General features: G+C 39.4%; 1 protein-coding gene across 3 annotated transcripts in view; it reads right to left on the bottom strand.

Moving 5' to 3' along the window:
- UTRN (utrophin) overlaps positions 1–15604 on the bottom strand; it is a 454375-nt gene that overhangs the window by 434040 nt on the left and 4731 nt on the right. For all 3 annotated transcript variants that reach the window (XM_054722125.1, XM_054722126.1, XM_054722124.1), the window contains one exon: positions 14660–14815. In XM_054722125.1, coding sequence (XP_054578100.1) covers positions 14660–14738 — 79 coding nt within the window. In that variant the 5' untranslated portion in view covers positions 14739–14815. The remainder of the gene's footprint in view (positions 1–14659; positions 14816–15604) is intronic.

The following is a 15604-nucleotide window of genomic DNA, read 5'->3' on the forward strand; positions in this document are numbered from 1 at the left end:
CAGCTGCCAATTTTCAAGGATGTGATCCCAGACCATGCCATCTATTCTCCTGGATATATATTCCACTTCCCGCCCTCCCAAAACCTTAATAGAAAGGCTTCACTTGCCAGGTGTTGAAGCCAGAAAGTAGACTTCTTCCCTACCACTATGTCCCATCACATCTATCTCCTGCCTAAAGCTTTCCAACTCCCCTCTCCTTCATCCCAGCCACAACTCCTTAATTCAGGTGAACAATGTCACTTACCCTCGGACTGTAGCCCTCCAGGCCCCAGACTTGCCTTATCCACCACCCCAACCCAAGTCATCTCTTCTCCTGAAGAGCATATCTGACCAGACCAACCTTCTGCTTAAAGCCTCTTAAAGGCAGCAAGGCCTTCCAAAACCAGGGCATCTCCAGTTGCCGGTGGTGGGAGGGGGTGGGGGGTAGGTCCTTGGGTTATGTTGGAGATCCATAGACAGTAAATATGTGACCTGCTATTAGAACTGGAGTTGATGTTGTAGGGGTGTGTGTGTGTGAGAGTGTGTGTTGGAGTAGTGTGGGGATTACTTAGAAATTAGAAAGTTTTTTTTTTAATGCTGAGGTTTGAAAAATACGAAATATTTCAAGCATGCAAATAGACAACAGTAAGAAGACACAAAGTGCATCATTGTAGGGATGCTGTGGTGCACTGCATAGACCTGCCTTGTAGGACAGAGGCAATGCATGCGTATATTCCCCCTGGCGGCTGGTAGTGCTGACAGCTGAGCACGTTTGTATTTTAGGATGCATTTATGAATACATAAACATTACATAGTAATTTCTGTAGGTATTTGAACTTTATAGATGGTTCCAGTCAATAAATTCTGCAGCTTGATTTTTGTTTATACTGAAAATTGTTTTTAAGGTTTATCTTTGCTGATATAATTAGCTCTTTAAAATATGGTCTAAAACAATATGTCACAATATTAATAACTGATAAATTTCATATAAGGACACACATATCTGGTATATCACTTCCTGTAAATTTGTTTACGTTAACTGCTTCATTATTTTTTTAATAATATTAAAATTAGCATTTTAAATTTAAAAAAAAAAAACACTTTCAGTTACCTTTAGGGTACAATCAAAACACCTAACTGTGATTTACTACACTCTTCATTAACTGGTGTAAGCTAAACTTCCCAGTCTTTATCTTTACTTCACACTTCCCTCTTCAGGCACACAGAGTCCCAGTTCTCACCTCCAAACCTCTGACATGCACTGATTCCTCAATCTTAACAGCCCTCCCCCCCTGCAGCTCCCCACCCTTTCTCTAACTTCCATTCATGCTTCTGATATTATGGTACATATCTCTTCTTCAAAGATGCCTTTCCTGAGACCTCTCCGACATCAGCTACCCTCCCATGAGCTCACACAGCTTTCTGTGCTATTGTACTTTTTACAACTGTGTAACTGCTTATTTAATTGACTTACTTAAAAATGTGTGCCATTGCCCTCTCTAGATGAAAGACTGACAACTGGAACCGTCTTAGTCACCCTGTGCCAACCCCACAGACAAATGAAGTCCTTCCCTAATGATCTCCACTGCTTAGGATAGAGCTGAATCTTAAAGATAGCTAGATTCACAGGCAAGACAGCCAATTACACTGGCCACATAAAAAAGTTGGTGTTTTTGAACACCCCAACAATGCAGAGATTCCAAATGACACCTTCTGTTTTCTTAAAGGCCTAGAGAACCACCATTCTGGAATACTTGTCTTATGTACATGAATTTAAAGTTAGCCTACTGGATGTAAGGATTTCAAATATAAAATAAAAAAAAAAAAAAACACTATATGACAATAACAGCCTCTTCTTTCTTCTATTCCCCAAACCTCCACAGCAGAGCCTCACATTACAAAAAGCATCTGTTACCCAAATAATTATGATTTCTTAACATCCAGCTTTATTAACTGAACTCTGACCTTTCTACCACTTCATTGTTCCCTAAATGAAGAGGTACTTCTCAACATCTGTTCTTAATTTATTTTTAATCTGCATTTTCTCATCCTATCTGAATCTGAAATTAAAATATAGGCTGACATTATATTCACATCATTACATGAAACATTCTATACAATTGAGGTCCCTCTGAAATAGTTTTCCAGGCTCTGTTTGCATATAGATTTTCTGTTGGCTGCCTAAGACTATTATCTTCACTTTAAGATGAAATGAATATTACCTTTCTTTGCTACCTTTTCAAAGAACTTTTATATTGTATGGAATAAACATATTTTTTCTCTCATTTTAACTAATTCAATTTTTTCTGACCTTTCTTTCAGAATATATATGTAGAAAAAATATGAAGGCTAATGAAATTTAATTCAATGTAAATTTTCCTAAATATACTGACCCAGAGGCAATGTAAGAAAAACAGCAGTAATCAACTTCAATAAAAAGTAAAAAAACAAAAACAAAAACAAAAAAAACACACCTATCTTTAAAATGTTAAACCTAGCTGATTTGGCTCAGTGAATAGAATATCTGGCCTGTGGACTGAAGGGTCCCAGGTTCCATTCAGGTCAAGGGTACATGCCTGGGTTGCGGGCCTGATCCCCAGTAGGGGGCATGCAGGAGGCAGCTGATCAATGATTCTCTTTCATCATTGATGTTTCTAGCTCTCTCTCTCCCTCTCCTTCCTCTCTGAAATCAATAAAAATATATTTTTTTAATGTTAAGAAACTAATCAAGTTAAGACAATTATTTCTGGAGGAAGAGCTAATAACTGACAGTGTTGAAAACTTGAATTACAACATGATTTGAAAAACTATACTTGTGATTAAAAATGCAAAACAAATCCCATGAAGGTAAAGTGTACAATGAGGCTTTAGCTGTGTTGTGACTAACGGCTAACCATCTTTCAAAGCCTTTCTCCTCCTCTATCTCCACCCATGCCACTCTGGTCCAAGCCCCTAGCATCTCTAACCTCAATTATTTTCTCAACTCTTACCTGCTCCCTGCCTCCCTCCAACTCTCCTCCCTTCTAAAGGGATCTTTCATACTGCCAACCAAGTCATCTTTCTGAAGAACAGTATGGAGCCAGTCATTAACCCACTTCAAATCTCACAGTGACTCCCTCCAGAGAAAAGATCACACCTCTTAGCCTACTTCAAAAGAGCTTTCAAAATCTGGCCCCAATCTCGCCCATCCTCTGCAAAGCCCCAGCCATACTCCAGCTACAGACTCAAAATGCATTGTTCTTCTGCAATGCTCTTCCTTTGCTGTCCACATGGCTGTCTCCTATGCATCCTTCACAGCATAGTTCCAATTCCCTCTTCTTACAGCCCTCTCATTCCTACCAGGGCAAGAATCTGTGCTTCCTTTTCCTATGTTCCCGTGGCCTTGTGTGCACCAAGGATGTCTATTTGTGCCTCTCTTCCCAAGCAGCCTGAGAGCACCTTAAGAATAGACACATGTCTTACTCACTGCGGAACCCATGATTTAGTAAAAAAAAAAAAAAAAAAAAAAAAAAACTGAACAACAACCATTATATAGAAGCACATCTGATATTTTTTTTAATCCTGAAGGTACACAGTAAACCTTTATAGTGCAGTTACTGTTTGTAGCAACTAATCTACCTACTGGCATCAGAAAGTCAAATCAGAAAAGCATATACCCATACACAAACAAAAAGAGCCAAAAACAGAAATAAACAGTGAACAGGAGGCAGAGATGAATTCTGGCTCGGTGATCAGGTGGTAGAATGTTTTGCTGAAGTTTGAAGGATGGAGGTTTCAAATTTGGGGGGTGGGAGAATAGACACAGGGTGGGGAGGGGAAGTGGGGATGAAGAGAACAATCAATTGAGCACAGAAAACAAAGCAAGCCATCTTTGACAGGAGCTCAGTGAAGGAATACTTTGGTGCTGAATATTTTGGTATGATCTTCTGGTTCAATGGGCCACAGTAAGAAATGCACCAACAATGCCATCACTCTCCTGACCCACTTCCACAGTTTTACCTTGGCTCAGCACAACCCAAGCTCTCCAAAATACAAATCAAAAGGGGGGAAAATGCCCAATACCAACATATCTACTGACTTTTGAAATTGTTTAAAGGGCAGTGTTTACAAGGAGAAATAATCTTCACTCTTTGACTAACACTCTCCTTGCTTCTCTAAAATGCACAGACCACATTCTCTTTCATTCCGGCAGTCTTAAACCTGCCTCCTTTGTCCATAAATCAATGGCACTAAACATAGCTTATTAAAATTCCAGATGCCGGGAACCTACTCACGTGACTGAGTCAGAATCCCAAAGGGTGGTTGTGACATGCAGCCTGGGTTAGAAACCCCACATGGAAAGAGCCTAAAGCCTGACTTTCAAAATAAAAGCATATGCATACATGTATGTAATTACTGAATTAATATTGACATGATTCACACACAGCCTGTGAGGAGCAAGAGAACCAACCAATTAGTATCAACCTCAAAATGTTATGCCCCGCCCCACCCCCAAACAAACAGTCTCCTCAAGTAAAGATCACACTGAAGAACAATACCAAAATCTTAAAAAGAAAAAGGAATGGGGGATTTGAAGATGGTGGCATAGGTAAACGCCTGTACTCGCCGCCTCCCACAACCCCATCAAAATTACAACTAAAATACAGAACAACCATCATCCAAAACCGCTGGAAAGCTGGCTGAATGGAAGTCCTACAACTAGAGAAGTAAGGAAGAAAGCACACTGAGACTGGTAGGAGGTGCGGAGACCCAGAATGGGCTGGTCCAGCACCCACGTGGGCCGCTTTGTTAATAGGGAGGGAGATCGTCTCTATGGAGGCCGCCTGAAGGAACAAGGGGTCCCAGCCCCACACCAGATCCCCAGCCCAGGGTCCCAGAGCTGGGGAAAGAAGTCCCTACAGGCAGTAAGAATGACGGGCTATAAAACCAGTGTGAATTGGGGCTCAGTGACACAGAAGTTGTTGGAGACCCAGCTGTTCCTCTTAAAACACCAGCATCATGAACTGAACTTACACCATCCTGCTTCCTCTAAGCTCCAGAACCAGGACGAGGCTCTGGGAATCACAGACACATACGAGGAGGAACTGGATTGTCCGGTATCAGAGCAGGAACTTGGGGGTGGCTTTCTCCCAGACGGAGGTGCTCACAGGGATCATAGTTCCTATGTTAGGACCTCCCCGTTGCAGGGCTGACTGGCAGCCATTTCTATTTGCTCTGCCCTGGTGATTCCCTAAGACCCTGCCTCATCCAATTTACAACCTCACCCAAGCTGTGTGCAGAAGCTTTTGCATATGAATGGCCTGTCCTTGCTCAGGCTAAAATATCTCAAACAAGCTTTAGCTGGGTCAAGGAGCCCCAAACCTGCCAATAAAAGGCCCAAGACCCCGTGCCAGCACCAGCCTGCCTTGCTTCAGAGCTGGGCCTCATCTGGGCACTTTCAAACCTGAGAGAGAAATCTGAAGATCTCTCTGTAGCTCCTGCTGGATGGCCCCAGGCAGTGGCTGACTTTGCACCTCCCTGGAGACCCAAGAGTCAGTGTACCCAGTGGTCAGTGTCAGACCACACCAGATTACGGCTCTACACATCCATAAGCAACACACTCAAGGGGCAGACTCAGTGAGCACCAAAGCCCCACTGAAGCAAGTCCTGCTCCATAGGGGTGTCTCCTGCACAGCAGCTCTCCCACTGTAGTCACAGCTGGTCCTCACAGCCAAAGGGCCTGGAGGTCTATTCCTCCCAGTGACACCAACAGCAAGCAAGTCTCAACTACAACAAGACTGTGCTCACAGCCCACAAAGGGGTGCACCCAGAGCTCCCAGTTCAGGTGACTGGGGAGGCTGAGCCACTGGGCCTTATGGGACACCTACTACACAAGGACATTCTACCAACCCAAGGAGATACAAACACAGGGAAGCTGCCAAAATGCGGAGACAAAGAAACATGTCACAAATGAAAGAAATGTAAAAAAGCAAACTACTGGATATAGAGTTCAAAACCACGGTTATAAAGTTACTCAAGAATCTTCCAGAAAGCTCCAGAAAGAAAAAAAAAAAAAAATGGAAAAGGACCAGTCAGAAATTAATCATACAGTGACTGAAATAAAGAATAATAATAGGGATTCAACAGTAGAGTAGAGGATTCTAAGAATCAAATCAACAGTTTGAAATACGAGGAAGCAAAAAACACCCAACGAGAAGAGCAAAAAGAAAAAAGAATCCCAAAATATGAAGATAGTGTGAGCACCAATCAGCACTGGTTTTTACAGCCCATAGTTCTTACTGCCCATAGGGACTTCTTTTCCCAGCTCTGGAACCCTGGGCTGGGGGTCAGGTGTGGGGTTGGGACCCCTTGTTCCTCCTGGCAGGACAACTTCAAGCATACCAACATTCACATTATGGGGGTGCCAGAAGAAGAGAGAGCAAGATATTGAAACCTATTTGAAGAAATAATTACAGAAAACTTCCCCTACCTGGTGAAAGAAATAGACTTACAAATCCAGGAAGCACAGAGAGTTCCAAACAAGAGGAATCCAAAGAGGACCACACCAACACACATCATAATTAAAATGCCAAGGGCTGCTCTGGTCTGGTAGCTCAGTTGATTAGAGCATCATCCCAATATACCAAGGTTGTGGGTTGGATCTCTCTCTCTCTCTCTCTCTCATCTCTCTCTCTCTCTCTCTCTCTCTCTCTCTTTAAAATAAATAAAAAATAAATAAATAAATAAATAAATAAATAAATAAAATGCCAAGGGCTAAAGACAAAGAGAGAATCATAACAGCAGCAAGAGAAAAGCTGTTAGTTACCTACCAGGGAATGACCATGTGACTGTCAGCTGATTTCTCAACAGAAACTATGCAGGCCAGAAGGGAGTAGCAAGAAATATTTAAAGTGATGAATTGCAAGGACCTACAAACAAGATTACTCTACCCAGCAAAGCTATCATTTAGAATGCAGGTCAGATAAAGAGCTTTACAGACTATAAAAAGCTAAAGGAGTTCATCACCACCAAATCAGTATTATATGAAATGTTGAAGGGTATTCTTTAAGAAGGGGAAGAAGAAGAAAAAGAAAAAGATCAAAAATATGAACAACAAAATGGCAACAAATACATACCTATCAACAACTGAATCTAAAAATCAAAATAAATGAATAAGAAACCTAATGAACAGAATAAACTGGTGAATAAAATAGAATCAGAGGCATGGAAATGGAGCAGACTGAGGATTCTCAGAGCGAAGGGGGTTGGGGGTGGGAAGAGATTAAACAAAGATCTTATATGCATATATGCATTACCTATGGACACAATAGGGTGGCAAAGGCCTGGGGCAGGGTAGGAACCAGCTGGAGGGGGACATGGGGAGGGGATATCTGTAATAATCTCAACAATAAAGGTTTTTTGAAAAAGAAAAAGGAATGGAAGAAATTTGCAAGTATTAACACCATGGAATTAGAAAAGATCTAAACAGATAATACATTTTCAATTACAGCACCGTATTTATTGCACAGTTGCACCACTTTAGAGACACAAAGTGATATTTTCTAATGGATTCCGCTGCTACATCAGAAATGTGATTATGTGTTCTCTTCTTCCCTTTCACAACAATTTGCTTCATAACTAAATGTAAGAGTTATTGAACTAGACAGAAATCGTAACAACTAACCGGCCACCCACCCACCAAGAAAAGTTCACTTGAAAATATTCACCTATGAGATGTTATTCTCACACTTTACACTTTGAGCTCGATGGCTATGATGGACAGGATTGATTTTTCTTAAAGAAACTGAATTCTCTAAACTGATGTGAGGTTTTACCACCCCCAACCTTAAGCATAGCTGCCAAGTGAGCACATACAAACAATTCCCCCATCCCTAGGCCAGGAGCACAGGCTTCTGACAGAGAGCCCCACCAGCTGCAATCAACCTCGGTATTTGGCTGTGCAAAAGGTGCGTGCAAGCCTCCGGCAGCTGGCATGTGCACACCCAGGGGCAGAAGAAGCAAAAGTGAAAAGGCTGGGTCTGAACTAGATTTCTCAGCTCACAAACCAGCATTTTGAGAGTAAATACATATGTATTTAAAAACTCACATTCTGAATACCGAATTGAGTGTTTATTATTATACAGTTATGGTATACAAAAATAATAATATAGCAAACACCTCTGCCTCCACACACAGCTGCGGCGGGGAATGAGAGGGGTCGTTTAGTCAATACATCTGAAACCACCTGAGTATCCTTTCACGATTAAATTTTAACTAATATTTACAACTGCTTCAATGACCTTACATGTTCCCTTGTTCCCTGAAAACCATCATATCAGCATGTAGTTCAAATGTCTGGCCTCAACGAAGGTTCAATAAAATTGAGTTTTCCATTCTGTCTATATAATTAATGTACTTTCACTAGAACATTCTCAGCAATTCACATTTTCCGATCACCTACCAACCTTTCACAACCATAGTCACAAGTCAGGGGAATCACATGTAAATAGAAAACTTTTCTATGATTGCACTATTTCAGCACAATGAGGAAACAACACGGAGAAGATGTTACAGGCATTACGAGAATAGCTGCTCAACTCTGTCAGAGTTGAATTTCCATCAGGGTTACTTGTCCCTCACCACAAATCCCCAGGGCTCATGGAAAAAACCAAACCTGTTCAAAGACCTTCCTTCAGAGCACAGGTATTCCAGCCATGCAAAGTTTCAGAAAAAAAGCAACAAAAAAAAAGAACCTAATTTTTACAGTCCCTTAAGCTCTTTAGAAAAATCCCCACAATGATATTTTTTTAAATGAGAGAGAAAAGCAGACCAGTGACTCCCTAAATACAACTTAACCACTGTCCTTCGTAAAGAAAGGCTTCTGAAAGATAAACAAACACGATAATCTTCCTCCTAATTTTCATAAAACTGAATCTTGCTAAGCAAGCTTACTTTATCGCAAATATAGCATCTTTTTAGAAGGCTTGCAGTAAATGTGACCAGGTATAATATTCCATCTTAAATAATTCACTTTCTTTTTATGTCCCTGGCCTCTCTTTTCTCCCTTCTCCCTCCCCCCACCTCTTACCAACTCTTTCAACCCACAGATACCCATCTGGGCATCAGACCAGGACTTAAACTGTGCCAAATCGCAGTGCATCTGAAATCCTCTACCTTTTTTCACCAGCCAGTGAAAAGCCTTGAGCAGCAGTCGGAAGAAAAGAGAAGGGAGAATTCACGTCAGAAACAGATGATCAGTTTCTCTGCCTTCCACCCAGAGGACTGCCTGTCCTCTGGTACTTTCCCCTTTGCTAACTCTTGACAGGGAATGACAAAGACCAGAGCCAGGGAAGGCCAGGGCAGGTCTGGGAGCAGCAGGTCGTGTCTCCTACAATTCGGCCCTCCCTTGGCAGCTCTACGATGACAACTGGGGGCCCAGGAAGGCTCTCCCTCACAGCCTGGAGTCCCGACCTTGGTCACCATAAAGGAAGAGGCAGAGGCATGTATAAGTCCAACTCATACTGTGAAAACTTTGTAAGCAACAGATTTAGGCTCCCAACGAAGAAGAATTCCACAAGCAACAAAATAAACGACCTTGTAAACTAGAAGACTCAGCACTATGTGGAGGTCAAATGCAAGGTTTCTGGAGTCAGATCTCCTGAGCTCTAATCCCAGATCTGGCACTTTCTAGCTTTGTAAGCCTTTTTTCATTGAATAAACATTCATCGCTCACCTACTATGAGCTAGCAGTTTGGTCTCTGCACCTCTGGAATTAAATTCTAGTGGGACGTACATTAATAAATACACAAAACAAGAAGAGTGCCAGATAGAGATAAGAACAAAGAGAGAATTTCAATATACTGATGCAGTCAAGAGGGACCAGGAGAGCTACTTTCTTTTTCTTTTAATCCTCGCCAGAGGACATGCTTTAAAGAGAGAGAGAGAGAGAGAGAGAGAGAGAGAGAGAGAGAGAGAGAGAGACATCAATGTGAGAAAAAAATATAGATCGATTGCCTTCTTCAAACCCTCAATCCAAGTATGTGCCCTGACCGGGAATCTAACCAGCAGCCATTCAATGCACAGAGCGATACTCAACCAACTGAGCCACTCTAGCTGGGCAAGGGAGACCTACTTTCTAAAGATCTATCTAGGAAGATCTCTCAAACATTGCATTTACGTCTAAATCTAGATGCTAACAAGGAGCCCATCAGACAAAGACAGGTGTAAAGGGATGTGCAAAGGCCCTGAGATCAGCACAACTGGGCCTTTGGAGAACTAGAAGGAAGGTCAGTGCAGTCGATTACTTCTGTGTGGCTCACATTTGTCATCTGTAAAACAGTAGTTCTGAGGATGAAACTCTTGACACCACATCTGCACACAGTATGTGTTCAATAAATGTAAATTGCTAGAATCATCATCCTTATCATCATCACCAATGAGATACCACCATTGGAGGTGTGCAAGCAGAGGCTGGGTAACCACCTTGCAGGCATGGCCGAGTTAGATGGCCTCTAAAACTCTCTCAGCAATTAGATCCCAAAAGGTGGAAAAAGAAAGGGTAAGATTGTTATACGCAGGCTTCCTACCCAAGGTACTTAAAGAATGAATTGAATCATGCAACAATGTGGCGCTTACCTAACTAACTCATTCAACAAATGGCCCCTTCCCATCTGAGCGTCTATGATTCGAATCCCCGGATTGTCAAAATCCCCACAGGTAGCCAGCTGACACACTGTCTTTAGCCCTGAAAGCTACCCTGGTTAGGAGGGTCTCGGTTAAAACTTAACCACAACAGAACTGAGAACAACAGAAAAGCATGCCTTGTCTATATTACCTTGTCTATATAGCTTTAACATGTGTTAGCTATTGATAGGATGAAGTAGCAATGGGCATATTCTTTGACTTGACATGCATCCCAAACCATTGTATTATTTCATGTTTAAAATGTTCCAAACAGAAATGTACACATCACAGACTCCATTGGCTATATGTTTCCATTAAAAACAAACAAACAACTCTATATCTTGGCCTACTTTCTCACAATATTTACTAACTTGGTAAGCTTTCTGAAGCCCACTAATCCAGGCTGTCAAAGATGGTTACTGATGACAAACGACGTAGGTGTGTTTAAGTTAGGAAAAAACAAGTCTCCATTTACCCCACCCCAAGCTCTTAATAATTAAAGGTCATATTATTTCAAGTTCTTTTCTAATGTTCCTTCAAATCCAAGGCAAATGTGGTACATCCATAAAGAAATATATGGGGCCATACACTGAGTGGCCAGATTATTATGATCTCTGAACGCATAATAATCTGGCCACTCAGAGTGTGTGTGTGTGTGTGTGTGTGTGTGTGTGTGTGTGTGTACATATATATGTATATATGTGTATGTATGTGTGTGTGTATATATATATATATATATATATATATATGTTTTAGAGGCCCGGTGCATGAATTCGTGCATGGGTGGGGTCCAGCCAGCCTGGCCACGGGGAGGGGACATGGGCAGTTGGCCGGCTTGCCTGCTGGTCAAACTCCTGGTCGAGGGAACAATTTGCATGTTAGCCTTTTATTATATAGGTTATACACTGATTGGCCAGATTATTATGCATTCAGAGATCATAATAATCTGGCCAATCAGTGTATATGCCCCATATAGAGTTAATGGGCTAATTGGTATACACATTTTCATCATCTAGCCTTGATAACTTCATATGTTTGTTTAGAAGGTGGAAATAACATAAAAAATGTAAAACCTCATATACCTCATAAAGCCAAATAATAATGAATGAGGGCAATATAAATAATCCCCATAACTGAATGTAAAATGCACAAATATTTTTGTTATACCAGGCTTTTAGCTTTCCAAACTAAAGTATTTGGGAAGGAGTGAGAAAGGAAGAATCTTTGATAAACCAAGAGATTAAATTAATCAATTTACTCTCTACTTTAGTTTTTCCCACCCTAATCTTTTCTCCCTCCCCCATATCCAATCTCCAAAAGGAAGAAATCTAGAGAAGCAGATTAGATTCAAAATTCTTCCATCGGAAAACATCCCTTTAAAACAATGAGAAAGCAACAACTTAAGCATAGAATATGTCCAAGAAGAATCTTTTTTTTAAAATGCATTATATGTGGATGATTCCTTTGAATTAATCTGAACTAAAAATACCTATTCAATATGTACATTTTGGTATACCAAAAGACATTACTACCGTATACTAATATTTACCTAAAAAGAATCAAAACTGTGCCTTCCAGAAAGCAGAATTGGGACTAACAGGCCCATTCAAATCCAAATTTATCTACTGGCTCTTGCAACTTAATACAGCCAAAAGAATGTGATTCATATCTCAGCTATGCAACAGCTAACTTTTCAATGTGTTTTGAAGTAGGTGCCACCAAGCAAAAAAAATGTAACAGTCAGAGCCTTGGCATTGAAACACTCTAAGCAATTTGAGACTCTTTAAAAATAAGAACTAAGTAATACAGGCTCATTGAAGAACTTTAGAAAATACATACGAGCAAAAAGAGAAAAATAATAATCCCAAAATGCCAAGGTTAACACTATTAACATTGTAGTGTACAATCTGCTAAATTGTTTTAAAAAATAATTTTCACATAACTGAATTCATATTTTTACTTGACAATGTCAAGAACACATTTCTATGCTTATATATGTATATACATATCAATAACATATTATGAATGTAATTGCTTTATGAATATACCTAATCTAATTAACTCCACTGAGATTCTCTACAATCAGTTCAGAGGCCCTACACTAAATGAACAGAGTAGGCTGACCACTATTTCCTAAAATTATTTGTCCATGGCATCCTTTTTTAATTAGAACTTATGCTCTTTTCAAAATACTTTGGGAAATTATGACTTAACCAGTCCTCAATACTGTATTTTTATGGTGTTTCCAATTTTTTCCTATTATAAAAATGTTGTGATCAACTTCTTGCTTGTGCATTTCTGTGTATTTTAGGAAATAACTCTAAAAATAGAGTTAAAGGGCTAATTGGTATACACATGTTAAAAACATGTGATAATTTCTGCCCAACTGTCCCCCAACAGTGTATGAGAATTGTAAGTCTTTCTAAATGATAATTTTTAATTTAAAAAACAGTTTGGAAGCTATGTGGATTCATCATATATACTTAGCATTTCGAAACTTATTCAATTACTTTTTATGGGCATGGTTAAAGCACATAGTTATAAATATCAAAGGTCTTACTGTAATAGAGGTTGACTCAGACAACTATTTAAGAATATATCTCCTCACAATTTATAGAATATGACCATCATGGATATGTTAAATTGTCTCACTTTCACATTCCTCTGTGTTACATTTACATAGTCTGGATACACATTCTATACTCTTAAGAAAATATTAATAATCCCTTATATCTACATAATATTTTATATTACTAAAATATTTAAAACAAAAAGAATTTTAGAGGAAAAGGCATCCTCAGATGTTTAAAACAGGATAATAAACTGTAATGTACCTAAAGATCCTTCAAGCTCCACAGAAGTCACTACAAATTTAGAGCCAGGACTGTTATAATCAAAATCTTTACCAATCAACCAATACCAGTACCACAGAAAGAAATGTGTGTCTTAAGTATGTATGTCTATTAAGTTAGAGCTGACTTTCAGTGCATATTTCTGCAGTTTCATGTACTGAGAAATAAGCTCCTAATATAATATAAACATGATACATGGAGCAAAACAGGCTGTATATTACTTTTTTTATCTTAAAGTGACACTGGTTGTAATTTTATGCCTGAGACTAACTCTCAAGGTTACTTAAGTATAGTGCTCACACCCAGGGTAGAGTTCTGTGTAATTTTCAAAGCTCAAACAAGCCCAGCCTACTCAAAAATATCTCCCCTTAGAGCCTGTCTCAAAATCATATTTGAAGCTTTTTTAAAATACAGAATTTATTATTCAGTAAGTATGGAGAGAAGCCAGAGCATCTGCATTAAAAAAAAAAAAAAAAATCTCCCCAGTTGATTCATTTGAACAGTGAGAGCAGAAAAGCACTTGGTTACATTAAAAGACTGGGGGGGAGAGCGGCATCTTAGGTCCCCAATTTAAATGTTCAGATGAAAACCATTAATCTGTCTTAGTCCGGTTTATTAGGTTACCTAGGTGAAAACTGTACCTTGAGAAGGTTCATAAGAAGTTTCAAAGATGGAAGCAGAGGTAAGAAACCTGTAGGCCTAGCCCTGACCACCAAAAGGAATCGGGGTATGGTCATATGTGATTGAAGCAAAACTACAGAAGATCCATCCTGCCAGAAACAACGGTACTTCCTACTTTAAGTATATAATCCTTTCAACTTCATAAAATAGGCTGAAAAGGGAAAACATGCTCAGCTATATTTTTGTGTTGAAAGGGGTGAGTCTGGTAAATGAACAGCATTCAACTGCTGGTCGCAGTGTAACTAAACAATGCCAGTCAGCACAGGATGAGATCAAACTGGGTTGAGAAATTCAGATAGGACAGTCAGAGACACTATGTTACCTTTTATAATATAATACTCCTTTGTCAGAATTATATTTCTCAAAAGAAATTTATCTCACAAGAACAGTGCAACACAAGCCAAAAAAAAATTTTTTTTAAACCTATGTCTTTTAAGTAGTTTATGCATATACACCTGGGATTTTCTTAGGCTCCCATTACTTACCAGATCGGGACTTAATGATGTCACTGAACTCATTCTGCCCATCATCAGGCCTGGCCTCATGTTCTCCATACTTGGCCATCTTCGCTGAGTTTCAGTAAAATCCAAACACTTTACTAAATCCTCCTTTTTTTCTTCTTTTTTTTAAGGCATCAATACCTAAAGAGAAAAGGGAAAGTATGGACTTGAAAAAATAGATATATACACATTTAATACATATAGTCATATACAGTTATATATCGTCACCATTTATTCAGAAAATATTTATTCAGTGCCTCCTATGTATAAGGCACTGATCTGGGAATGGGGATATGACTATCAAAAAGAGACACAGCCTCTGCCATCATGAAGTTTATAGATACTAAATGGTTAATTATATAATTAATTATTCTGATATGTACAAACATACAAAGGAGATGCACAGAGTAACACCATCACAGAGCAGGGCAATCTAACCTGCCCTGGGCAATTTTCCTTGAAGAAGTGACATTTGAGCTAAGTTTTCAAAAGATGAGAAGAATTTAATTAGGTAATCCTTGATTGAATTCAGAATTTTTCAAAATATACATTTTGGGATAACGTGGAAAAATCTGAATTCAGGTGTTATATTAGACAATATTATTGTATCAGTGTTAAACTTCTTTAATATTGGTTAATGGCTGTGTCCTTATGCAAGGAAATGTCTGACTGTAGAAGACACATGATGAAATAGCAATGAAGAATGATAATATCTTCAACTTAAGTTCAAGAAGGACAGCATATATCTGTCTGTATATGTCTATCTATAAAAATGTACACAAATATACACATGCATACAGAGAGAGAGAGACATATGAAATATTGGAAAGTGATAAGTGGGGAATGTAGTTAAAGAATACCTGAGTGTTTAGTCTTATATTTTTTCTCGTGTAATATTACAGACAGAAAATTATTGTGGCCTAAGCCAGG

This window comes from Eptesicus fuscus, chromosome 10, assembly GCF_027574615.1.
Source record: "Eptesicus fuscus isolate TK198812 chromosome 10, DD_ASM_mEF_20220401, whole genome shotgun sequence".
Lineage (NCBI taxonomy): Eukaryota > Metazoa > Chordata > Mammalia > Chiroptera > Vespertilionidae > Eptesicus > Eptesicus fuscus.